This window comes from Aotus nancymaae, unplaced genomic scaffold, assembly GCF_030222135.1.
Source record: "Aotus nancymaae isolate 86718 unplaced genomic scaffold, 86718_ANA_hifiasm-v0.15.2.pri h1tg000057l, whole genome shotgun sequence".
Classification (NCBI taxonomy): domain Eukaryota; kingdom Metazoa; phylum Chordata; class Mammalia; order Primates; family Aotidae; genus Aotus; species Aotus nancymaae.
This window is the reverse complement of record NW_026988471.1, coordinates 22940254-22967401: the sequence shown is the minus strand read 5'-3', so window position 1 is coordinate 22967401 and position 27148 is coordinate 22940254. Positions and strand designations below refer to the sequence as shown.

The 27148-nt window shown below is 47.1% G+C and overlaps 1 protein-coding gene across 4 annotated transcripts in view; it reads left to right on the top strand.

Moving 5' to 3' along the window:
- The window catches only part of ITSN2 (intersectin 2), a 165580-nt gene extending 139227 nt beyond the window's left edge, over window positions 1–26353 (top strand). For 3 of the 4 annotated variants that reach the window (XM_021677056.2, XM_012453321.3, XM_012453320.3), the window contains 11 exons: window positions 7382–7503; window positions 10188–10294; window positions 11517–11700; window positions 16418–16516; window positions 18228–18395; window positions 19125–19340; window positions 19955–20076; window positions 20837–20919; window positions 23616–23699; window positions 24508–24681; window positions 25440–26353. In XM_021677056.2, the coding sequence (XP_021532731.2) occupies window positions 7382–7503; window positions 10188–10294; window positions 11517–11700; window positions 16418–16516; window positions 18228–18395; window positions 19125–19340; window positions 19955–20076; window positions 20837–20919; window positions 23616–23699; window positions 24508–24681; window positions 25440–25597 (1517 nt within the window). In that variant the 3' untranslated portion in view covers window positions 25598–26353. Of the gene's footprint in view, window positions 1–7381; window positions 7504–10187; window positions 10295–11516; window positions 11701–16417; window positions 16517–18227; window positions 18396–19124; window positions 19341–19954; window positions 20077–20836; window positions 20920–22668; window positions 22701–23615; window positions 23700–24507; window positions 24682–25439 lie in introns of those variants that run through there. The other variant, XM_064363895.1, reaches the window with a different exon arrangement.
- The last annotated feature ends 795 nt before the right edge of the window (window positions 26354–27148 follow it).

The window sequence follows — 27148 nt, the reverse complement described above, 5'->3', positions numbered from 1 at the left end:
ATGGTAGTATAATTAGATTTCTGGCTGGACAGTTATTTTTCTCTCTGTTGTGTGTTGAGTTATGTGCAGTCTGTCTAATTGCTCTTCATGTGGTTATTCTGGTTTTTCTTTCTGTTTAATGATTTTTTTCCCCCTCCTTGGTGTTTTGGTATGGATTTTTTTTTATTTTTTTCCTAATCGGAAGCCATTGTTCTGAACTTGGGGCATTGTATCATTCATCAATTCTAGAAAAGTCTCAGACATTATAATCTCAGTATTACCTCTCTCAGTTCTTTCTGTTCCCTCCTCCTAGACTACTGTCAGATGCATGTTGGGCCTTGTCATTCTGTCCTCTGTGTCTCTTAAGCTCCATTTCATGTTTTCCATCTCCATTTCTTTTTTTTTTTTTTTTTAGACAGAGTCTCGCTCTGTCACCCAGGCTGGAGTGCAATGGCACGATCTAAGCTCAATGCAGCTTCCACCTCCCAGGCTCAAGTGATTCTCCTGCCTCAGCCTCCTGAGTAGCTGGGATTACAGGCACCTGCCACCATGCCCAGCTAATGTTTTGTATTTTTAGTAGAGACAGGGTTTCACCCTGTTGGCCAGGCTGGTCTCGAACTCCTGATCCCAGGTGATCCACCCGCCTCGGCCTCCCAAAGTGCTTGGATTACAGGCATAAGCCACCACACACCCGGCCTTCCATCTCTGTTTCTTCCTGTGCTGCATTCCAAGTAATTCTTCAGATCTGTTTTCAGGTTTACTAATTCCTAGGATGTGTTTAATCCGTTATTTAATCTATTAATATATCATTTCCATGATAATATTTGCCATTTTTATTATTTTTCAACTATGCTTATTCCTTGTTTTAATAGACTACCTATGGCTTTAAGCCCTTCATTATATGTCTTCAGTTATGTTAAACGTATAGAGTGTGTGTGTATATATATATATGTGTGTGTATATATATATATGTATTTTTTTTTTTTTTGAGATGGAGCCTCGCTCTGTCGCCCAGGCTAGAGTGCAGTGGTGCAATCTTGGCTCACTGCAACCTCCACCTCCCTGGTTCAAACAGTCCTCTGCCTCAGCCTCCTGAGTAGCTGGGATTACAGGTGCCTACCACCAGGCCTGTGTAATTTTTGTATTTTTAGTAGAGATGGGGTTTCACCATCTTGGCCAGGCTGGTCTCAATCTCCTGACCTCGTGAGCCACTGCACCTGGCCTAAACATATATATTTTACATCTCCATTTGTATTTTTGTTTTATCACATGTTCTTGGGGTTCTGATCCTCATTTTTTAATTTATGATGAATTTTTTCCCCTAGTTGTTTCTTTCTTTCCTTTGAGCTCATCTTTAGTGAGCCTCGGTTTTTCTCTGGAATCTCATGGAGCCAAAGTTGTGAGTGTGACCCTCCAGGCCAGTGGCACAGTTCCTTTGGCCAGTCACCCTAAGGGTATCACCAGCTAGTGACCAATTTTTGTGTTCTTTCTTCTTTTTCTTTTTCTTTTTTTGAGATGGAGTTTCACTCTGTCCCCCAGGCTGGAGTGTAGTGGCATGATCTCAGCTCACTGCATCCTCTGCCTCCCAGGTTCAAGTGATTCACCTGCCTCAGCCTCCCAAGTAGCTGAGATTACAGGCAGATGCCACCACGCCTGGCTAATTTTTGTATTTTTAGTAGAGATGGGGTTTCATCATGTTGGTCAGACTGGTCTCAAACTTCTGACCTTAAGTTATCTGCCCACCTCGGCCTCCCAAAGTGCTGGGATTACAGGTGTGAGCCACTGTACCTGACCAATTTTGGGGTTAATTCATCTGAATTCTTGATCTCCACGTTTGTGTAAGATGCAAGCCAGCATTTCCATTCATTACTTAACAGACAAAAGACTTTTTAATAGTGTCAGTCTTCTGGTGAGAGAATATTTGTCCTGCTCCACCCTGTAATCTTCAGTCTCCTGCCAGTTTCCTCTCATTGGCCAAACCCAGGCAGAAGCCAGTGAAAACAGAAGCTTAGAAAAAACAGAAGCTTAGAATAAACAGTATGCAGGTTGGCCTTTTTGCAGCACAGAGCAGAACAGGGAAAGGGTGAGAAATGGACCTGGGCACAAACTGGCCTAGGACCCACACAGCATCCTACCCCCTAACAAATATTCCCTGACTGCTGGCGGCCAAAATGCCGTGCTCAGTTTGCTATTACAGAAATGTGTTAGACACAGTCCCTAATCTGCAGTGAGAGCCACAGACTAACTACACACATCAGCAACAGACAAGTTAGACGGCGTGAAATGTTAAAATACAGACAGAAACCAGTACCATGGAAACACAAAGGAGAGGCAGGTCTGGGCGAGTGGGACAGAGGGACAGGAAAGGGACGAAGAAGGGTCCCTTGGGCTGCACCTCGAAGGATGAGTAAGGTGGTTCTTTGTGGAGAACAAGGTGTGGACAGAGGACACCACAGGAGCGAAAACGGCAGAGCCGTGGAAAGTGCGTGCAGCCCGCGAGGCGGCGGGAGGAAAGGCGGGCAGCGTAGTCAGAGCTGAGGCAGGAACGGTGGGCTGAGGCTGGCTTCTGGAGACTCCGGAGCCCATGCCACCAAATTAGGACTTCATTCTGCAAATAATGGAAGCCATCGAACGTTTGTGAGGGAAGGAACACAAAAAATGTCAAGGTTGGCTTGAGCTGTTCAATAGAAATCAAGTGTGAGTCCCACATGCAGCCCCATATGTAACTGACAATTTTACAGTAGTCACCTTAAAAAAGTCAAAAGAAACGGACGAAATTAATATTTTTTCTTCATTCAGTGTATCCAAAATACCTTTTCAGTATGTAATCAATAGATTATGAATGCAACATTTCCCATTTCTGTTTTTCTGGGATCAGTCTTCCCAGTCGAGTGTGTATTTGTCACTTAGAGCACGTCTTCATCTGGCCCAGCCACACTGCGGGTGCTCACAGTCACAGGGCTACTCCATTGACAATGCAGGTATTAGAGGGTGGAAGAGGGGTGTATTCTGTCCATAAAACCCGAAGTCCTCAGCTCATCAGGACTTTTCTCAGGGCAAAAAAGATTTTACCCTCTCTCCTCTCAAAAAAAGAGGATTCTGTGGTCAAATACATGTTGGGAACTCTGAGCTCATCACGTTTTTCTTTAGCACAGAGTTTCTCACTGCCTAAGAGGCTAATGTGCATTGGGGCCCCGTGAGCGAGATGCACAGTATGTAGCATTGTGGATTCATCTGACCGCACAGGACAGGAGTGTCAGGAGCCTATTCTGGCGTTTGCTGGACTGGGGGGAGCAGAGAACCAGGCAGCAGGCAGAGGCAGAAGACAGAAGGAAAGGGCTGAGAGGGGCAGACTCGAGCCTCCAAAGCAGCCTGTCATCCAAGGTGCCCGTACTGTGGGCTGGCAGAGGAGGGTGCAAGTTCAGAAAGGGTCACTGAACTTGGTAATGCCAAGGTCATCGTTACCTTCCTGAGAGCAGTGTCGGGCAATGGGGCAGAAACCAGAATCCCCTGAGTGGAGATGTGACAGGGAGAGCTGGCGAGAGTTGGCCATGGGTATAAACCCCTCCAATGACATTTGGCAGTGAGACCAAAGAAAGGGGGTGCTGAGGAGGGAGCAGGGTTGGAGGAAGGGAGCTTGTTGGTTGGTTTTGAACAGTGAGATAGGAGGGACACTTAGCAATGTTTATAGGCTAAGAAGGAAATGGCAGAGTGAACATAGAAGCGTGAAGGAAAGGGAGGGCCCTGGAGGAGAGGCTGATTACAGACAATGGTTTTAGAAAGAAACAGGACCCATCTTTCCCTGACTCAGGAAGGACCCACAGGGGCAAGTGGGCAGACAGAAGGGGAGGAAGAGGAACCTCGTATCTTTATTTTTTCCCTGATATCAGCGGTAAGAACATCTGAAAGTGAGGGTAGGAGTCGGGTTGGAAACTTAAACAGAGGGTAAAAATTTAAGTTGACTCATGCCTGGAATCCCAGCACTTTGGGAGGCTGAGGTGGGCAAAGCACTTGAGGCCAGGAGTTCGAGACCAGCCTGGCCAACATGGCAAAAACCCTGTCTCTACTAAAAGTACAACAATTAGCTGGGCATGGTGGCGTGCACCAGTAGTCTCAGCTACTTGGAGGCTGAGGCAGGAAAATCGCTTGAACCTGGGAGGTGGAGGTTGTAGTGAGCCGAGATTGTGCCAATGCACTCCAGCCTGCGCAACACAGGCGTCTCAAAAAAAAAGTTTAAAAGCCGTCATGATGAAATGCAAAAGGGTCAGCTAGGTGTGACATGCCAGGAGTGTCCCCATATTATCCTGCTAACGCTAATGCAATGTATAGTTCAGCTTTAGAAACAATAAAATATCTGAGACTCTTCCTGTTATTCCAAGGTATTATTCCAGATAGAGGGGCCAATATTTGTGGTTTTTAATGTAAATCATTGTTTCCCAAAGTGTGGTAGTTGTATCCTCATGGTATACAACTCAGTGACACACAAAATGGACCTATTTTATTTGAATGATTATGTATTTACTTTAATGACTATTAGAAGAAACATAATGAGCACATTTAACTTCAAACATGAGTACGTATAGAGAAAAATACCAAGTAAATAATAATAGAGATGGAATGTGGCTGTGGCAGAAGTCCTGAAAGCAGGACATGAAGTTTGTAAGACACTGGTAGGAGAGGTGGGGCAGCCTTGGACACTGGCCCGAGTTCCCTCCATCAATCACCTGGCCACACTGAGCAGCACCATGGAGCATATCAGGATGAGTTCCATTTCACCAGGTGTCTGGCCTCCAAGCCTCTCCTCCTTGCTCCACAACAGCCTCATCAAGCAGACGTTTGGATTAGCCTCAGTGATTTTTCAACACTCTCTGCAGTTCCCCCTGGCAGAAGATAATAAGTACCATCCCCCTAAAAGCTTAACAATTTTGAACATGATAGTGACATTATGATTTCTTTCTTTTTCTTTCCTTTCTTCTTTCTTTTTCTTTTCTCTTTCTCTCCCTCCCTCCCTTCTTTTCCTCCCTCCCTCCTTCCCTCCCTTCTCCCTTTCCTTCCTCCCTTTCCCCTTCCCCCTTTTCCCCTTCCCTTCCCTTTCCCCTTTCCTTCACTTTTTCCTTCCTTTCCCCAGTTCCTTTCTTTTCCTTTTTTTTTTTTTGAGCCAGGGTCTCTGTTATCTAGTCTGGAGTACAGTGGTTCAGTCAGAGCTCACTGCAGCCTTGAATTCTCAGACTCAAGCAGTCCTCCCAGCCTCTGCCTCCCAAGTAAATGGGACTACCGGCACATGCCACCATGCCTGGCTAATTTTTTTTTTTTAATTTGGTAGAGATAGGAATCTCACTTTGTTGCCTAGGCTGGTCTTGAACCCCGAGGCACAAGTGATCCTCCTGCCTCAGCCTCCCACAGTGCTGGAATTACAGGCACCACATCCAGTCTATGATTTCCTTTTAGAAACACCAAACATAACCTGCCTTATTCATTGTTTTTTGGTTCTCTGTAGGAGTAATTTCTTTAAAGCTGTTGACAACATCTGTAGAATATAGAGAAGCTGTCTTCTTTAGAACTGTCTGTAAGCCCAAATCTGTACAAAATACATAAAAATGCAAAGGAAATTAGAAGAGCAACAGGCCCTGCTTGATGGAAGGGGAGTGTCCTGGCAGGCGCAGGGGCGCACCTCCTCTCTGCTTCCCTTCCTGGGTGCCTCAGCTACAGAAGGTCTTCCCTACTTCATTCGTCTCGTTCCCGGTTTTCTGACACAAGCCACTTACTGCCTCATGCTGTAGCTTGCTGGTTACCTACATGCTGTCAGTCTAAATAACAGAGAGAGACCCTAAAAGAAACTGAGGTTTATTTGAGAATAGTTACTGCGCTGGGCACGGTGGCTCACACTTGTAATCTCAGCACTTTGGGAGGCTGAAGCAGGCGGATTATGAGGTCAGGAGTTTGAGACCAGCCTGGCCAATATGGTGAAACCCCGTCTCTACTAAAAATACAAAAATTTGCCAGGCTTGGTGGCACGCACCTATAGTCCCAGCCACTCGGGAGGCTGAGGCAGAAGAATCGCTTGAACCTGGGAGGTGGAGGTTACAGTGAGCCAAGATCGTGCCATTTCACTCCAGCCTGGGCAACAGAGCGAGACTCTGTCTCAAAAAAAAAAAAAAAAAAATAGTTATTGCAATGGGAATACGCATGCCAACAGGTGCATATTCAGAGAGGTAAAACAGGAAAAAGTTTTTAAAGAAAAAATGAAGAGGATCACATAATTTTTTTTTTGTAATTATCCTTGGCTGCAAGAATCGATAACAAGGGTGGTGCCAGTCCAAGGCTGGACAGGCAGTTGCTGGGCAGATATCCTTGCAGAATATCCAGGGCCTTTATGCAAGTTTGTGGTTCTGCAGAGTCTTCTGTGATAGTTCTGGTTATCAAGCATTCGTGGATGAGAACTCTCTTCATGGCTTTCCCTGGCCCTTTGCCAGGATTTTTAACACTAGTGACTCCATTTTGGTTCTTTCACTGCTTTTGCTTTTTTTCTAAGAAGGGTTTCCTGAGGCATTTTGCCACATCACTGTGTATATGCAAGCCCTCAGCTACTTGTTGAGTGACTCTGGAATTATGTCACTTCATAGTCTGACATCTAGTTTAGCTCTGATGTGCTTGTAAATTGCTCCAAAGTGAATGCAGTACCTCTCACCCTGATTCGAGGCTGCTTGTGACTTTCCCGTCATTTGTGACTGGATATCTGTAGTGTACCAGGAGTTATTTGTTCTAGTGAGATGAGACAGTGGTCTTTAGGGAATTGGCGGGGACCTGGGAATTTCAGGTTTGATAACCTTAGAACTTTCCTTTGAGAAATCTAGAGACATGTTTCTCAAACTTTTTTTAACAGTAGCTCACAGAAATATATTTTACATTTTCAAATACATGCATAACTAAACATTTCGCAATATTTACCAAAGCTGTATGCATGGTAATTTCTATTTATTTATTTTTTAATGCTGGGCCTGACCAGCATTTTAAAAACCAAAATGATATAATGACCCACTAATGGCTTATGACCTGCAACTTGGAAAACAGTGGTATGAAGCCATCTGATTCATTTAATCATTTCAGTAACTTCAAAACATGTCTGGAGATAGTGAGATTCTTCACCCGCTCTGCACAGTTCTGAAAAAAAATTAGGAGCACATTGAAATGTTCCAGACATTGCTAATTTGCCGCTTTGGAGCTCTGAGTGCCGGCTCATTAATGCCAACTCTCCGCATATGTGTGCAGTTAACAGCGCTCTTTTTAAGGCTGTGTTGTTCTTTCAAAGCAGCATTTGTAAACCCAGCACGTCTGCTGACAAATGTCTATTTTCTACAAAGCCAACTAAAGTAATTAAACTACCCTTTTTCTTCCCCCACAGGGTGTGCTGATCTGCAAACTCTGGACACAATGCAGCCAATTGAGAGGAAAAGACAGGGCTATATTCACGAGCTGATTCAGACCGAAGAGCGGTACATGGGTGACCTTCAGCTCGTCGTCGAGGTGAGGAGGCCGCTGCTGGTGGCTCTCGGGGGATGTGCTGTCTCCCACAAGAGATGGTGGGCATCAGTCTCAGGGCTGCTTCCACGCGGAAGCAGAGCAAGGCATCACTTTTGATGTGTGAATTCACAAATAGTGACGGCAGCTCTCACACCCTCCAAATGGTCTCTGCCCACCAGATAATGCTTTAGATTGAAAGTCTGTCGTCAGCTCTTTCCCCCAGGTGAGGTCACTCAGAGTGAAGCGGGAGAACGAGAGGGCAGTCACATGCCTTCGTTGGGTGTGGCAGGAGCCCCATCAAGGAAGGACTGGGATAAAATGGATGGGAAGGTCCTGCTGCAGACTGTAGCTTCCTCAGATGTTTGTCTAACTGTATTTACATTGTTGTTTTAATACCTGACATTTTCATAAACTGACATCTCCAGAGGAACTGTGAAACAGTGAAAGTGGTCACCTCATGTTTCTATCAGTTTGGAAAACCCAGTGGGAACATATTGTAAAACATTTCCCAAATATCATATAGCTACTGTTTGTACCAGCGACCTCTAACTGATGACCGCTATCCTTATTGAAGTAGGACTTTAAAATGATTTCTGCTTGAGTGAACAAAAGAAGACTTTCTATTTCTACTATCTTTCGTTTCCAGGCCTTTCCACAGTTTCCAGTATGTAAGACTCTTAGGTTGGAAGACCAGTTAACAAACCACCCAAAGAGAACAGGCATCCCCCACCCCCACACACCGGACAGGTGCAGCGTATACGTGCCCTGCCTTTCATCGCAGAACGGAGCAGAGGCTGTGACCTTCTGCGTCTGTTCCCCTGCAGCCCTGCCCTGGATTCACTCTCCACCTTAAACGCAGGCCTCATGCCTGGGATATCCAGACGTGGAATACTTGTTCCCCTCCCATGCAAACTGCCATCATTTTTATTAACCCCCTACAAGGATTAGCCCTGCTGCTGGTCAGAACCCAATCTTAAGGGACTGTCAGTAGGTGCAGAAGTCTCTTTCACACTAGGACAGAGGTGAGCAGGCACCAGGTTGCCTGCCCCATTGAGGAGTGAAGCATCAGGTCTGGGTCCCGGGTTCATGGTGAAAAGCCCCGTTCACAGGTAAGCTTCTTATAATATCCTCATGGAGTTTCCCAGAGGACAGACCATCTTATTCCCATCTGCTTCCCTCACCAAGCCCGGCACCAAGCAGCTGCATGAACAGCTACAGGGGCATAACCGAATCAGCGAATAGATGGACAGCCAGATGCGTCCCCGTCCCCCAGCCGCAGCCTCCAAGCAGGCCAGCATCTTTCCGGGGCTGCTGTCACAGGAGTGGCCTGGTGTCTGCAGTCTGATTTGGAACCATAAAACTCTCTTTAGAGCATGTCCAGCACTTTTACCTGAATTCTGTGAATCCATGTTCAACTCAACTCAGTAAACATTAATTGCAAACCACGATGTGCAAAGTGCTTTGCTAGAGAGCAGAGATGAAAGAAGGTTCTTGTCCCCAAGGAGTTCAGAGTCCTATTGGACAGAGAGAGGCACAGGAGGCCAGTGAGGCTAAAACCGGGGGGTGGTGACCACCCCAGCCAGGGAAGGACTTTCCCGGTTTCAACAAGGATAAGTTTGCTACTCCAGGAAGAGGAAACAGAAGTGGGACGGCATGTACAGAGGGAGTTACTGGAGCGTGAAGCAGCTGCGGGCCGGGCTGGTGAGGTCGGCAGGGGGCAGGTCTCAGAGGCCCTGGGACCTCCAGGAGGAGTCTGCGTCTTATCACACGGACAGTGGAGAGCTTTGAGCGATTCTAATAGAGAGCAGCATGTCATGGGTATTTTGGAAAGATGACATATAAGAAGAGTGTCTCAAATAACTTCTCTGTTTCCTTAAGGTGTTGAAAGTCATTCTCTAGGAATCTGTTATGCAGTAGAAACTTAGATTTAGAATCGAAGACAGTTGAATTGTAGTCCTAGGTCTTTCATATTCTGTCTTGACCTTGAGCAAGTCTCCCTCTAAGCCTTTATTTCTTCATGGGTCAATTGGGAATAATAATACTTGACTCAGCTTCACCTCCATCACCCATGAAGCTCATTCGAACCCTGAAAACACACAGGCATGCATGTACACACAGTTTACAAAGCACTGATAGGTACAAATATGCATATTATATACATCAGCGCTTTGTAAATCCTTAAGTACTATGTAATACAGATGTAGAGTATTATTATTTCTTCCTCAGCAGCCAACTTCTGAAACCCACATCTGCTTGGAATTAGTCTTAGGGGTGGCATAAGTTGTTACTCTGGTTCTCTGGTTGAATGTCTCACAAATTGTTGTCTAGAACTCTGAGATGCTCCACCTAACGACAGCCTGCTTCCCCAATTCTGCAAGCTCGTACAGTGCTGGGGTGCTTTATGCCCATGGCTTTATTTAACCTTCATAACATCCCTAAGAGAGAAATCTGAGATTCTCCTCTTAACAAGGAGATTACTAGATTGAATCCTTGGAATCAGCCTTGATAGGAGCTGCACTAGCAAGAAGTAAGAACATTATGCAATATAAAATTTGTCCTAAGTATGCTTATTTGGAATTGCCATGATCCGATTAGTTTCAGTCTATGAAGACATTGTTTGACTTAGACCACATGTAGGCTGTGTATCCACACTAAAGCTAACTCGTTTTTTTATGTTGTGACTTTAGGTTTTTCAGAAGCGCATGGCAGAGTCAGGCTTTCTTACTGAAGGAGAGATGGCCCTGATCTTTGTTAACTGGAAAGAGCTCATCATGTCTAACACAAAGCTGCTGAAGTGAGTCCTGAGCATCACCTGTCATTACCACTGGCCCCAAAGCCCCCACACCGAGACTCACACGAAACCCTCTGCAGGGGCTTCTTAGCAAAGCAGCTTCAACTGCTTCTGCTCCCTCAGGCTTGTTATTTTATTATCATTTTATGAAATGTTCTGTGACTGTAAAATACTTAATTATTGAGGAAAGTAAAGAAATATAACTATTTTGATTAAACAAAGAAAAAATTAAATCATTAAACAATATATCAATGTATGATTTCAAGATATATAAGATGTCCTTGACCCTGGTAGGGCAGTTAAGAGTCAGAGGAGAGCTGCAGCTTATGGCACAGATGAAACTGCCCAGTTTGGTGGCCTCCTAAGTCCCCATCCCAGTGTGAAGTTCTATTCTTGGGGTGATTTTCCATCCTTCATGTCTGTGAGGACAGGCTCCCAGGGGAAGTGTCAGCAGTCCCAGCTCCCTCACAGATAGTGCCCTCTGCCTCCACACCTGGCCTCTGCCTCCACACCTGCCCTCTGCCTCCACACCTGGCCTCTGAGGCTCCTGCTCCCTTTTGTCTCTTACAGACTGAAAATTTCCCTCTTGGTTCAACCGGGAACAAGTTAGAATCTTTCAAAAGAAACTTTGCCAAGAAGCTACGGTGAAACAAAAACAATTCTAAAGGCCTTGAAATACCCAAATGTTTATTTATTTTTTTTATTTGTATTATTTTTAGAGGCAGGGTCTCACTCTGTCACCCAGGCTGCAGTGCAGTGGCGTGATCATAGCTCATTGCACCCTTGAACTCCTGGGCTCAAGTGATCTTCCCACCTCAGCCTCCTGAGTAGCTGGAACTACAGCCATGCACCACCATGCCCAGCTAATTTTTCATTTTTTGTAGAGACAGGGTCTCACTATGTTGCCCAGGCTGGTCTCAAACTTCTGGGCTCAAGCAATCCTTGGCCTCTCAAAATGCTGGGATTAGAGGCATGAGCCACCATGCCCAGCCCACCCAAGTGTATAGACTTTACTGTTTTTTCTTTGCTAACATCACACCCAGGTTGGCTTGACCAGCAGAGCTTTTGGCCCAAGCTATCTCCTCCTCCTGAGTTTTCCTTTCTAGTGCCAGAGGTTCTTAGGTAACTCACTGGTTATCATCACCATTGGTCTGCCATGGGATTCATCCTTCAGTTACCTAAGACATTCATACAGAAACACAAAATGAGAGTGTGCTATTTGCAGGGCTTTGCGGGTACGGAAGAAGACCGGGGGTGAGAAGATGCCGGTGCAGATGATTGGGGACATCCTGGCAGCTGAGCTGTCCCACATGCAGGCTTACATCAGGTTCTGCAGCTGCCAGCTTAATGGAGCAGCTCTGTTACAGCAGAAGACAGATGAAGACACAGATTTCAAAGAATTTTTAAAGGTAACTCCATTCTGAGCCTTGCAGGCCAGGCTCCTTCTGAGCACACAATAGCCCAATAGGGAATCCCACAATGGGGAAGGGCATCCCCATCAGTTTCCAAAGGAAACACTAATATGGCAGAGAATTTCCGGATTGTTTTGTGTTGCCTTTATGTAGACCTGATTATTTCCTGGCACTGGGACCATAATTTTTTCCCTGTCTAAGAGCAGAGTATTTTTTTAAGCATACTTACTTCTCAGCTACTTTATACTTAACAAAACAACTAGAATGTCACTTTCTTAATTTAGTAAATTGCATTCATTTAATACCTATCTTATTCCAGAAAGAATATAAAATAGCTTACTTCTTTTTTTTTTTTTTGAGACAGAATCTCCAGAATCTCACTCTGTTGCCCAGGCTGTAGTGCAGTGGTGTAATATTGGCTCATTGCAACCTCTGCCTCCCAGGTTCGAGATTCTCCTATCTCAGCCTCCAGAGTAGGTGGGATTGCAGGCATGCACCACCATGCCTGGCTAATTTTTGTATTTTTAGTAGAGACAGGGTTTCACCATGTTGGCCAGGTTGGTTTCGAACTCCTGACCTCAGGTCATCTGCCTACCTTGGCCTCCCAAAGTGCTGGGATTACAGGCGTGAGCCACCGTGCTCGGCCCTAAAATAGCTTACTCAGACGTATAAAATGCAACAAGATAAAATTTAAAATAACTAGATGAATAAACGGGGACAAAAGGAAATGAGAGTAGGAAACAAAGATGATACCAGGAATTAGGATCATATATAAAATGCGTATCTGTGATCCTGTGCATATACCAGAGTGTGCACAGATGTCATCAAAGCTTCCAGAAACAGAGGAGCAGAAGAAGAAAGGATCGGTTCCATGCTGCCAGGTCACAAGTTAAACACGAGAAGTAAAGCTAGAGCTGTGCTCAGGGAGAACACTGTGGATAATGTAACAAACCAACAACGTCCTTCGTGCAGGTCATTATAATAGAAAGTCACATTTTGAGAAGCCATTTTCATTGATGTTGTTCAGTAGTAGAAACTACTACTATACCTGTTAAAATGGGGAGGGAGTTGAACGTAAAATCTTTTCTTTTTTTTCACATTTCTTGTTGGGTTTTTTTGCTCACGAGATACTGCATATTGGGATCTATTAAACAGCCAAAGCAGTACTTAAGAGAGAGTACATAATGTAAATATTTTCATTATCAGAAAAGAATAGAAAATAAGAATAAAATATGAAGATGTTTAGGCAAAGAATAAAAATTCTAAAAGGAAAATGGAGGAATTACAAAGATAAAAAGCACAAATTATATCACTATATCCAATAGCTGGTATATTGAAGAGAATTAATAAAATATAACTCTGATGAATCTAATAGAAAAAGAGGAAAAAACACAAGTAATAGTAAGAATGGATATAAGGAGATCGCTTAAATTAAAAAGCTCGTAATTCCAAAATACATGGTAACAAATGTGAAAGCATTAACAAAATTTGTAATTTTCCATTAAAATTTGAAAACTGGCTCAGTAAGAATAGAAAATCTTTTAAAAAATACAAAATCTTACTATTAAGATACTATTAACCAAGGAGACAAATTGAGAAAAGTAACCCAAAAAGGAGCTGGGTTCACTTGATGGATTTAACGGTGAATTCTTTCCAACTCTAAAGGAATAGATTATTCCGTATTATACAAACCGTTACAGATCATAGGAAAAGTAGAAAGGTCACCTAATTCATTCTACAAGGCAAAGTGGCCATGATTCCAAGACCTGTTTAAATTATAACCCAGTATCTTCTTTTACAAATACAGCTGTTAAACTCTTAAAGTAACAGTTCATAAAATTAAGCATTCCATTAAAATAATCTAGGATTATCTCAGGAGGCTGTAGCATACCATATGTAGAACAAGACAGGCTTCAGAATCCCAGCCCCATCACTGTCTTATTGTGCGACCAGAGGCAGGTTATTTAACAGGTGGGTGGCCTTCAGTCCCCTCATCTGTAAAAGGAGATTATCAGGCCAGGCGCAGTGGCTCACGCCTGTAATCCCAGCACTTTGGTAGGCCAAGGCAGGTGGATCACCTGAGGTCAGAAGTTTGAGACCATCCTAACCAACATGGAGAAACCCTATCTCTACTAAAAATACAAAAAATTAGCCAGGCATGGTGGCACATGCCTGTAATCCCAGCTACTTAGGAGGCTGAGGCAGGAGAATCACTTGAACCTGGGAGGTGGAGGTTGTGGTGAGCCGAGATTGCACCACTGCACTCCAGCCTGGGCAACAAGAGCTAAACTATCTCAAAAAAAAAAAAGAAGATTATCAGACAATACTTTTTTTTAAAATTTTTGTATTGCATTTTAGGTTTTGGGGTACATGTGAAGAACATGCAAGATTATTGCATAGGTGCATACGTGGCAGTGTGATTTGCTGCCTTCCTCCCCTTCACCTATATCTGGCATTTCTCCCCATGCTATCTCTCCCCAACTCCCCACCCCCCACTGTCCCTCCCCTGTTTCCCCCTAACAGACCCCAGTGTGTGATGCTCCCCTCCTTGTGTCCATGTGTTCTCATTGTTCAACGCTCGCCTATGAGTGAGAACATGCAGTGTTTGATTTTGTGTTCTTGTGTCAGTTTGCTGAGAATGATGGTTTACAGGTTCATCCATGTCCCTACAAAGGACGTGAACTCATCATTTTTGATGGCTGCATAATATTCCATGGTGTATATGTGCCACATTTTCCCTGTCCAGTCTATCATGGGCATTTGGGTTGGTTCCAGGTCTTTGCTATTGTAAACTGTGCTGCAATGAACATTTGTGTGCATGTGTCCTTATAGTAGAACGATTTATAATCCTTTGGATATATACCCAGTAATGGGATTGCTGGGTCAAATGGAATTTCTATTTCTAGGTCTTTGAGGAATCGCCACACTGTCTTCCACAATGGTTGAACTAATTTACACTCCCACCAACAGTGTAAAAGTGTTCCTATTTCTCCACATCCTCTCCAGCATATGAAACAATACTTTTAGAGGACTTTAACTCAGATACCAACACATTAGTATTCAATAAATAATTACCGTAATTTTCCTCATAATGATCTCAGGAAGGCAAAAATGATTGAATGCAAGGCACTGAGGACAGAGCCCTTTGACTGGTGAGAAGGGGAGGAGGCGGGGAGTTGCCAGGAAATGAACTGGAGGAAACATGGAAACCAAGATCATAGAACTAAACATTCATCATGGTAACGAGACAAACTGAGAATTGTTCGTATATGTGCATGTTTTAAAATCCTTAATGATGTAAATAGGATTTCAATATCATCACAATTGTAACAGTAGTAAAAATAAATACAAATAGTTTACCACCTCATAATGAAAGGCCTGCTATAGGTTACCTTAAAAAGCAGAATCTAGCCATAAGCTGTGTTCTAAAATGCTACTTTTTAAAAAGACTCAGAAATTATAAAAATAAAAAGCACGAAGATGCTTGTGATAGCAACATATATAAATATAGATATGTCCAAAACAAAAGGGGGGCAATTTCAATATCCGGTGATGGGGAAATGATTTGGTAGGTGACAGCGAGTGTCTTTTCAATCATGAAAAGCGGCCATCCTAGAGCAGCAGCTGCTGTACCGGTGCTAGAGACAGAGGCAAGTAGGATGTGGGCCTTGGGCCCTGGCATTCACAGTCGGGTGTGGAGTAGAGACACTGAAACGCGATGCCTCGCCCTGTATCACCTGGTGCACGTGCAGTAGATGCCAAAGGTGGCCAGGGAGGGTCATGGAAAGGAGAGAAGGTGTCCCAGGGGAGAGCCTGGACAAGGGGAAGCAGGACCTGAGTCTTCAGGGTCAAGTGTGAATCAGCCCCGAGAAGACAGGTTGGGGCAGTCCCCGCACAGGCTCACACATTCGTTCCCTGGCACACAGTCGTGCTCTGTGAATGGCAGCGACTGCTACTGATCGAGCAGGGATGATGGGCAGGCAGAGCTGGGGAATCGAGCTATGCCAGAGCCAGAGTGGGAGTGGATGTGCTCCTAGGTGTGCGTGCTAGAAGGCGCCACCCACTCAGATGGGAAAGGGGGCAGGAAAGATGGCTTTTGCAAGGGAAGATGAGGACTATGTTTTGGGATATGTTGAGACTAAGGTGGCTTTGGGACAGCCAGGTCAGGAGGAGTGCAACACGGCAAGTGCGGAGCTCCAGGGAGCCTCAAGATTACAGATACCAGGACTCCGCTGTGGGGCGTCCTGCGCAGTCACTCAGTGAAAGTGGGTGGAGGAGAGGAGGATGTGGAGAGGACTGAGAAGGCTAGTGGGCTGGGAGAAAGTGGTTCTAGAAGCAGGGGAAGGAGTGATCACACAGGCTTTGAACAGTGTGAGAAAGAGCTGAGGAGCATCCGCTGGGCTTGGCACATGAGGTGAGATATTCCTACTGTGAACCCAATACGTATCATTTTAGAGCCTGGGTTATTAAAAGAAAGTTGAAGACCCTGACTTTGCTATAGTGCAGCACATCAGTGTAGCAAAATTACACTTGTGTGTCATGAATATATACAAATTTTTAAAAATAAAACATGCACTTTTGAAAAAAAATCCTAAAACAGTGTTACAAGGAGAAACATAAATAAATAAATGTGAAATCTAAAAGGCAGTCAAAGACCCATGCTTCCTTTGATTGGAGCTGGAATTTCCTCACAAGCCTTGCCGCTGTTTTGCAGAAGCTGGCGTCTGACCCGCGGTGTAAAGGAATGCCCCTCTCCAGCTTCCTGCTGAAACCCATGCAGAGGATCACCCGCTACCCGCTGCTCATCAGAAGTGTGAGTGCGCAGCCTGGGGCGGTGGGGTCTGAGTTAGGAGCAGGACGTGCTGAGGTCCATAGAGGCCAGGTCCTCAGGGAGCCTCTGAGCATGCCACCCCACCTGCATATGGTGTGACGCCGCACACGGTGTGACGCCGTGCAAACGATCCCACTGTCCCAGGGACCAGATGCCTATGTGTGCTGTGTATGTGCACAGGAACACGCTGAATCTTTGAAGTGGGCGAATCAGAGAGGAATCCAGTGTCACTTGGGTAACCTGTCATTCGCCTTTCAAGAAACTCCCCAGCATCTCAAAGTCGTGTGTGCTTGTCTAGGCAGGGAAAGTCCCCTCTTGAACCCAGAGAAAGACCAGAGCAACCTTAGACTCCAGTCTTTCCTCTGAGATCTGCCTCCATCCACCCCATGAACACCTTCATCTGGATGTCCCAGGAGGCTCCACTCAGCACGTCCTAAATAGGGTTCATTTGTGTCCCTCGCTGTATTCAGCTTCGACATTCCTTCTAAAATTCCTTCCAGCTTTCTTTTTCATCAGCAGTATGGCCCTCTTGAGCCCATAAGCCTTCTAAGGAAAAGGCAGACTTTATAAAAGATTATCCCACAATTCATTGATTACAGTAGCTTACAATGAAAAACAGGAATATGATAAGTCTTTTAGTTCTATTGATTGTTGATTATTCCTTGACTTTTGGTCTATTAGCTCTGTGAATGCAGCATAGACTTCATGTGATAAATACCTGGACTAAATTGACCCAGTAATGCAGGTTCACAGGCCCTTAACTGAAATACATGGGGCCAGATGTGTTTCAGAATTTGGAATGTAGTTCAAATACGATATAATAAATATATGACTCCCCACCTAAGCCTTAGGGCAGCACTTATAACCAGCCACACTAATATTCCTACAGTGAAACATAAGAACAGTCACTGTAAGTAGAATAAGTAAATATATCTCTTCTGTTTAGGTCAGATTTTGCCACCAAATGGGTACTGAATAAAAACTTGAGGCCCTCAGGCTTTTCTGCATTTTAGAATTGTAAACAAAGGACTGTGGACTCATCCAACTAGAGGGAGAGCCCAGACAGGAGTCGGCCGGTGATGGCCCTAATTTCTGGAGGGACCACGCATTTATTCTGGCCTCTATGTGTTCACAGTTGTAGCATGAGTCGTTTGAAATCGCTTCAGAATGAACAGAATGCATTTCTTCCACATGCTGACAATGTGATTTTATTGTATTTTTTCCTGTGGCAAGGGAGTCATTGCTTTCATCAGATTTTTGAAAAGGATCAGTGACCCCAAAAATGTTCTGAACCATTGCTATTCAGCAAGTTCACATTCACCACACTTGCAGCCAGTTTGTATCGGAGGGCCCGCCCTAAAGGTACATGACTTAAATTTTGGGGGGAGTAGGGAGGCTCCCGCCTATTGCCAGGAGCCTGTCGGAGAGCAACCAGAGACCTACACACTTCAGAGCAGTTGATCCATTTAGCGCTGTCACCTTGTCATAGCGGCGTTACCTGTCCCTGTATCTCCAAGAACTTGTGAGACTACGAGTTTCTCAAGGGCAGAAAGTGTCATCTTGTTCACTGTCTGGCGTAGCACTGAGCACGTAAAAGCAGTCCATAACCTGGGGTTGAGGGAGCCATCAAGTGAAGGTCCGGGTGGGTGAGAGACGCAGCTCTTCCCACGTGACACTGCCCACTCTTTTCCAGATTCTGGAGAATACCCCGGAGAGCCACACGGACCATTCCTCCCTGAAGCTAGCCCTTGAGCGGGCAGAGGAGCTGTGCTCTCAAGTGAATGAGGGAGTTCGGGAGAAGGAAAACTCCGACCGACTAGAGTGGATCCAGGCGCACGTGCAGTGCGAAGGCCTTGCAGAGGTCAGGCCTGTGAGGTTAAGCCTTGCGCCTCCAGGAAGGCTCTGGGTGGGGAACCAGCTCCAAGCCTTCCCTCACATGGACAGTCTCCACCTGAGTGCAGCCTGTGTGGACTCGACACCCTGCCTGCTCCTGTAAAGGCATTCCTTCTTTTTTTTTTTCTTTTTTTGAGATGGAATCTCGCTCTGTCACCCAGGCTGGAGTGCAGTGGCGAGATGATCTCAGCTCACTGCAACCTCTGCCTCCAAGGCTTGAGTGATTCTCCCACCTCAGCCTCCTTGAGTAGCTGGGATTACAAGTGCCCACCACCACGCCCAGCTGGGGTTTTACCATGTTGGCCACGCTGGTCTTGAACTCCTGGCCTCAAGTGATCCTCCCACCTCGGCCTCCCACAGTGCTGGGATTACAGGCATGAAGGGCATTGCTTCTTGGATTGTCATCTTCCTTTCTCCTAAGGAGGGAAGACTGGGATTTTTTGTTTTGTTTTGAGTTCTTTGAATTCAGCTGGTAGAATCAGTGTTCTGTGGCTAGAAGTAATGATTTTCACTGGGCCAGTTTGAACTCTGAACAGTAGTACATTTAAGGATCTCTCATGCAAGGTGAATGATTCTAGCCACATTCCCACCTAGAAAACTCCACCACAGTATCCTCAGGCCCAGGGCACTGGCCTCTCAGGGGCACTGGAATGGTTTGCGCCGGGATTTAAAAAGTGAAATTTTCTTTCTTTTTAAGCAACTTATTTTCAACTCTCTCACCAACTGCCTGGGGCCCCGGAAGCTCTTGCACAGTGGGAAATTATACAAGACCAAGAGCAACAAGGAGCTGCACGGATTCCTCTTCAATGACTTCCTGCTTCTTACCTACATGGTCAAGCAGTTTGCTGTTTCCTCTGGCTCTGAGAAACTTTTCAGCTCTAAGTCCAATGCTCAATTCAAAATGTATAAAACGGTGAGTATCGCGTGTCTGGCGGTAGCATCAGGGGCCTAATGAGGTGTTACCTCTATCTTAAGGACCTTCCTGGCTGACCCTGAGCCGTCCTTACGGGACCCTCTTCACCTCTTTCCAGATGGCTCATGCTTCTTTTGCCACTTCCCATGGGAAGAGCCCCATTCAGTTGGGCTCTCCCCACCCACTGCTGGCTGTCAGCCAGACTCCAGCTGAGATTCTGGCTTTCACCTGGCCAGCTGGCCAGCATGACACCTGGGCTCACCGCTGTCCATGTTCAGCATTGGGTCTCTATAAGCTGAGCCCAAGCATAGCACCAGTGCTTGTAGCAGTAGAGAGAGCCTTTTGCACCGGCAATTATGGGCACTCGGAGCTCCTGTCCCCAGTACCAATACCTGACCCAACTCAATGATTACTTTCACAGAAATGGAGGCTTCATTACTCTTACAAATGGAGGTTTCATTTGTTCTGTGTGGAAGACCTTAGACCCTAGACCCTAGACCCTTTCTCTCCTCCTCAACAAGGCTCTTCAGAACAAACAGAACTCTCTCTGGACATAGGCGGGTGGAGTGTTCTGGCCTATCTCACAGCCTGTGTTTTGGCCCTAATTCTTTCAGCCCATTTTCCTGAATGAAGTCTTGGTGAAACTGCCCACAGACCCTTCCAGCGATGAGCCCGTCTTCCACATTTCCCACATCGATCGGGTCTACACCCTCCGAACAGACAACATTAACGAGAGGTCAGTCCTGACCATGTGTGGCCTGCCTTGAACCCCAGGAGAAGGCCTGGACATCTCCCTCTGCCATAAACCCATCTCCAGCCGTGCTCAAGCCCCACTACTCTTAGCCTGAACCTCTCTTAACACGTCCCCTCTGCTCCAGTCCCACGGTAGGCCTTGGTCACCACAGCCGCCTCCTAACACGTTTCCCTGCTTCTAGTCTCTCCTCACACCACTGGGCAGTCTTTGCAAATGGCAAGTCAGCACCTCAGGCCCTGCTACAATCCCTGCAGGGGCTGCCCACAGGCCACAGTCCATTGTGCTTTGCTGGTGTCAGAGGCTGCAGCCCTACAAACCTCCACCCGCAGACCTCTGCCCCCCCGGCGCCCTTGTGTGGGTGCGCCCCCACCGTTCCCAGCTTCCTTCAGGCTGCAGCTCCAACAGCACCTCCGCGATGCCAACCCAGGGGGTGCTGCTGCTCCGCTGTGTGTGCTAGAACCCCTAGTGCCAAGGGTCATCCGTGGGGCCAGTGCATTGTGTGTCTCCGGGTCCCAGTGCCTTGCAAGTGCCTGGGGTTTTGTGGTCAGTCAAGAAGGGTCATTAGCAGTGCTCAGCTGGATAAGCATAAGCGTCTTTCGGTTGACTAATATCAGGTCTTTGATAGGAAACTTGTGAAGGTCGAGGTTAGCAAAAGACTGAAGAACACGTGCAGAGCTCTGGGGCTCGGGGCTGAGCTATGAGGGTGGAAAGCGGCCAACAGCTAACCCTGCTTCTCCCACAGGACCGCCTGGGTGCAGAAGATCAAGGCAGCATCTGAGCAGTACATTGACACCGAGAAGAAGAAGCGCGAGAAGGCTTACCAAGGTACAGGGGTGCCCAGAGGGTGGGATGTAGCCCCCAGGGGCCCTAGGGACCTCCTCCTGCAGTCAGGCTAATGAAATGGGACAGGCCTGAAAGAGCAGACCTGCTGCAGGATCAGACCAAAGAGCCCTCTCCTCTCGAAGCTACCATTGCAAACTCCCTGCCCACACAAACATGGGCTGGCAGTGCTGGATCTGCCCCTCCCCCTCCCCCGCGCCTTCTCCAGTCCTTTCTCTCCACAGCTCACCTCACCTCACCTCTGCTTGGGCCATCACAGGCCACACCTGTGGTTTGCCTCCCTTTAGCTCCCCAGCAGCCCCTGCTCCTCTTTGCCCTTCCGCCATCCACCCTCTCCCTTGGCAGCCAGGGGCCTGGACCCTAAGTCTGCCCTCTCCTCCTCCTCCTGCCCCTGCCTCCTCCCCCTTCTCACCTCACCAGACTTCAGTCCACATCCTGTCCCGTCAGCAACACGACTGGCCTAGTTACGGGCTCGGCTCACTTTCCCTGCCCCAGCTCCCTGCACTGATGGCAGTCACCGAGGCTCTGCCTTCTCTCTGGACCCTGTGGTCCAGCTGGCTGCACTCCCCCAAACCCAGACCTCTGAACAGCGCCCTCCAGAGCCACCTGCCCCACTGCTCCCGCATCACACATTGGCCTTTCCCAGGGGACCACCAGCCTCCTTCCAGCAGCGGCTCCTCTTCCCGGGACCCTATGTGGACGGTAGTGTGGTCCCCAGCCACCCAGGCCCCTCCCTGACGCCTCACACCTGGTCAGCTGCAGGTCCTGCAGTCCTCCTCCCTCACCACTCCCATCGCCCTGCTCTCCTGCCCCCACGTCACAGGCCCCCGATCTCCCACCCAGGCTGCAGCACAAGGCTCTCTTTCCTCTCTGCCGCCCATCCTCTTCATTTCTGGAGTATTCTTTCCAGAGCTGCTCTTAATTTCCAGAGCTGCTCTCAATACCTCTATTGCCTCCCAAATTCAGGTCATATTTCCTGCTCCACACTGAGGGCCCATCCCCACTATTACGTGCCACCCAGCCCCATTTCCAGCTCTTTCCTGTGTCCAGCCATCCACCTGCCTAGTTGAGCAGCCCATCATTGCCCTGCCCGGCGTTCCCATGCACACTCCCCCTCCAGCAGAAGTGCTCTGCCCCCACCTTAAATTCTTCCCATTCTTCAAGGCTTACATCAAGGTGTCCTCCATGACACCTTCCTTCATGCCTTGATCAGCATGACTTCTACCTGGAGCCCCCACTGTCCTGAGGCTGTGATCATTCTCTCTCTGGATTCTCATCCTCTGTTGTCTCTGCTTGCGCCCCGAGCCCCCGCTTTTCTCATGTAATGGCCATAAGCTCCCCGAAGGCAACCCCCTCCCCGGCCAGGCCCAGCATGTAACTTATGCCAGTGGGGCTCCAGATTTGTTACGTTCGTAGTGTCCTCTCTGTTCATGGCACAGCTTACTCACCTGCTCAGTGGAGCTGCCATGGTCTTTGTAAAGCACCCCCCACCGCCGCGCTCTGCCGTGGCCCTCAGACCAGAACTCCCACATTCTTCTCCAGCCTCCCTGCCGTATGTCCAGCTGTGCCAGGCCTGCCTGTGGCCTCCAGCTCATGGGAGGCTTGTGCTCTGAGCCAGCCGCACCTCCACCCTTCCTCCCCACCCGGCCCCCATGCAGCCTGCCCTCCTGCCCAGGCCTCCTGCCAGCTTCCTGGCTGCTATAGTTGCAGCTCTTTATGTGTTTTTTCATTCAGGTTTCCCCTATTTTGTTATATACTCCTACAAGGTATGTTTAAAACAGCTTTTGCTAATTTAATGTTATTTTAATGGTACTTTAAAAGCTTGCTGTTGAAAAATCAATGATTGATCATTTCACAATGCATATAATGATTTCTTAATTGGCCAAAGATGACAATCAGATTTTTCTGAGTTTTGCTTCCCATCAACATCTGCGTATGTTGTTGTACATCGTCCATGCGTTCAGTTCTTCCCACACTTGTCGATTGCTTTGTGCCAGGCTCTGTGCTAGGCTTAACTGGGCCTGGACTTTGGTATCTGATGTTTAAATTTTGACCCTGCCATTCAGCAGCTCTGAGTGGAGCACACTACAGTCCTAAGTCTCAGCGTTTCTCATCAGTAAAATGGGGAGCTGCCTTCTCAGGTAATTATGCAGTTTAAATAATATAATTTATATAAGTCTAGCACATGCCTAACACAAAGTAAGTATCCAGTAAATGTTAGCTGCTATTAAGTGCTGCACAAATATCCTGTATTATTTTATTACTATTTGCTAGGCAATTGAGGGGTTAATGCAAGGATGATGGAAATAGTCCATGCTCTACCCTGGCTCCACACAATTTCAGACCCAGCAGGCTGCAGGCTGCTCATAAGCCATGGATACTGGATGCACAGAGGAGGGAAGGGGTCTGGGAGGTAGATGTAGGACTAGACCTGAATCTTGAAGGATGAGTAGGATGCTGACGGGCAGAGAAAGCAGACAAGGCAGAAATAGCAAGCAGGGCGTTCCTAGCAGGCGACATAGCCTGGGGAAAGGCACAGGGCAGCCAGATGCTGGGCTGTTGGGCCCAGGGCAGTGGCAGATGGGGACAGGAGGCTTGTAGTATTGTGGTCGGTTTGAAAGACAGTGAGGGTCTGCATCCTTGGAGAAGAGATTAATGACGCCCATCTTCCTCTTTTGTAGCCCGCTCCCAAAAGACTTCGGGCATCGGGCGCCTGATGGTGCACGTCATTGAAGCTACAGAATTAAAAGCCTGCAAACCAAATGGTAAATGCTGCTTTCATTCATTCAGCAGAATGGTAACTGCCCCACCCCAGTCTTTGCTGATGACTTTTTTTTTTTTTTTTTTTTTTTTTTGAGACAGAGTCTCACTCTGTTGCCCAGGCTGGAGTGCAGTGGCACGATCTTGGCTCACTACAACCTCTGCCTCCAGGGTTCAAGTGATTCTCGTGCCTCAGCCTCCCAAGTAGCTGAGATTACAGGCACACACACCACCACACCTGGCAAATTTTTGTATTTTTAGTAGAGACAGGGTTTCACCATGTTGGCCAGGCTGGGCTCGAACTCCTGACCTCAAGTGATTGGCCCACCTTGGCCTCCCAAATTGCTGAGATTACTTGTGTGAGCCATCGCACTCAGCCACTGATGACTCTTCTGAACACTGAATGATGGGATGCTTTTTAATAGTCAGTGTGTCCAGTGCCACTAAAATGCCCACATTAGACCAATATTCTTATTACTGTTTCCCCCACTAAGTACCAGTGCCCGCCTTCCCAAGTGTGTCTGCACTGAGGAAGCATGCAGCAGGTTGCAACGATACTCACCCAGGCTTGCTCCGTGGGCAGTGCTGCTACGTGCTGGCAGTGGAGCTCTCGGCCACTCCCCGGGTGTATGCTGCTGTCACTACTGGGAACTCAAAGACCCTGTCACTAGACCACAGGGATATGGTGCTCCAGGCACGGTCCTGCTACCATGGTCTAGAGTGACGCATTATGTGGGATCCTGCTTCTGCTCAGGAGGGCACTGTCAGTCACTTGTTTTACCTGCATGAGCCACGTCTGTGCTTTTTGTTCAGGAAAGAGCAACCCATACTGCGAAATCAGCATGGGCTCCCAGAGCTACACCACCAGGACCATCCAAGACACACTGAATCCCAAGTGGAATTTTAACTGCCAGTTCTTTATTAAGGATCTCTACCAAGATGTGCTGTGTCTCACCCTGTTTGACAGAGACCAGTTTTCGCCAGATGGTAAGTGTTGCTCAGCCAGGGGCTTTCCCAGATCCTGGAGTCCAGATCCAGGGGCCTCAGCTGTGTGCAGACCCCATGCCACTTCAAGGAAGTGACACAGGCCTGTGTCATCCCACTTTGGCAGCAGGTGGGTGCCTTTTCTCAGGGGAGGGGGTGGCCTCAGATGTGTTTCAGGTCTTTGACCCATCACTCCCTACATGCATGATGTAAACACTGCTCCTGGAGCATTCCCAGAATGGAGATTTGAGCCAGGTACAGTGGCTCACAGCTTTAATCCCAGCACTCTGGGAGGCCAAGGATCACGAGGTCAGGAGTTCGAGACCAGCCTGACCAACATGTTGAAACCCCATTTCTACTAATAATACAAAAATTAGCCAGGCATGGTGGCATGCACCTGTAATCCTAGCTACTTAGGAGGCTGAGGCAGGAGAATCACTTGAACACAGGAGGTGGAGGTTGCAGTGAGCTGAGATTGTGCCACTGTACTCCAGCCTGGGCAACAGAGCAACACTCTGTCTCAAAAAAAAAAAAACAAAGAATGGAGATTTGAATTCCACATGGGCAGCTTCTCTCACACAAACCTGCTATCATTCCCCACGCACCCATTCACAGTATTAAACAAACACCCATGAACCAAAAGAAGTTCCTTGTTTCAGATTTCAAGCTTTTATGAATCCTATTTCAGACACTCTTCCGGATGTAGCTCCTTAATGATTTTATAAAGAAGAAAGACTTCTGACTCTATGTTTATTCACCAGATTTCCTGGGTCGTACTGAAGTTCCAGTGGCAAAAATTCGCACAGAACAGGAAAGCAAAGGCCCGACGACCCGACGACTGCTGCTGCACGAGGTCCCCACAGGGGAGGTCTGGGTCCGCTTTGACCTGCAGCTTTTTGAGCAAAAAACTCTCCTGTAGGGGGTTCGAAAGGACAGCACCAACGGGTCTGCCCACAGGCTGGGCTGGAGAATGAGAGACTGCGCTCTCTTGGGGCTGAGGGAGCACCATGCAGCTTCACCCCTCACAAAGCCACGCACGCTGGGGGCTCTGTTTTCCTGCACACTAAACCGCTAGCAATCTATGCAAACACCTTTCCTAGAAAGAAACCAAACCCCTTAGCACAGTGCCTTGTCCTAGTGTTCACATGTTCAGCTGTGTTTAGATGCCAAGGTTTCCATTTTCAGGGCTATAAAAGTATTACATGGAAATGAGGCATCAGACCACCAGACGTTACCGCTCGGTTGAATGTGTCCACTGTGGAGTGGGTTGGTGACGCTGTAACCATTCCACACCAGTGACCTCTGCTGGGTCACAGCCACTCAGGAGGGGAGGGCTCGGGATGAGATGCTGCAGCCTTGGCGCTTGCGCGGCCTGATACTGAAATAGCGTCTACTCGTGCACTGAATAAAAACAGAAACTTGACCATTTTACTCCTGATTAGATTTTATCATTCTCTGCTAAGACAATATAGTCTGAAATTTAAGTGGGAAAGCTTGATTTAAATACTGTGAACTCTAATAATGTGGAAAATATTTTTCAACTTTAATTTTCTGAAGTATAAATTATTTATGTAAATTCTTTGTTTTTGCATATTTCATAGGACATGCATCTTTAAGCTTTATCATTGCCAATATGTACAGAGAATAAAGACATACATTTATGGATGGAACTTCTTTCAAAGCCTGACTCATTTACTTTCTACATGAAAGGGTTTTTTCCTTCTTTTTAATTTTCTCAGCCAGATGAAAGGCTCTTAAAAGGTAACTTCAGAAGCTGCCTAAAATGAAACCAAATTTCCTTCCTGGTACGTGGGAAAAACCAAGGACAGGGTGGGATGAGGTCAGGAGACCCAGGGTCTCATCTTGACTCTGCCGCTAACTTGCTCTGTGACTTTGGTGAATCTACCCCGTGATTCTGGGGCTGGGTTTCTTTAGTGGGTGAAATGGATGATCTCTGTGGGAGCTACCGACCCTCTGCATCCTTCAGCTTGCCTCATCGAGTGATAACCTCAGGGTAACTTACAGCAAAGAAATGCACAAAGGTCTTATACACCAAACCCCTGGATTAATGAGTAAAAACAGGGAAAAGATCTGTTCTTTTGTTTTTGTTTGAGACAGAGTCTCGCTCTGTCACCCAGGCTGGAGTGCAGTGGTGTGATCTCAACTGCAACCTCTGCCTCCCGGGTTCAAGCAATTCTCCTGCCTCAGCCTCCCAAGTAGCTGGGACTACAGGCATGTGCCACTACACCTGGCTAATTTTTGTATTTTTAGTAGACACAGGGGTTTCACCATGTTGGCCAGGCTGGTCTCAAACTCCTGACCTCAAGTGATCCGCCTGCCTCAGCCTCCCAAAGTGCTGGGATTACAGGCATGAGCCACTGTGCCCGGCCAGATATGTCCTTTTGAAGGAATCACTTGAGTTGCCAGGGCCCTGATTTCTAAGGGAGCAGGTCTCCAGGCAGCTGGAGGA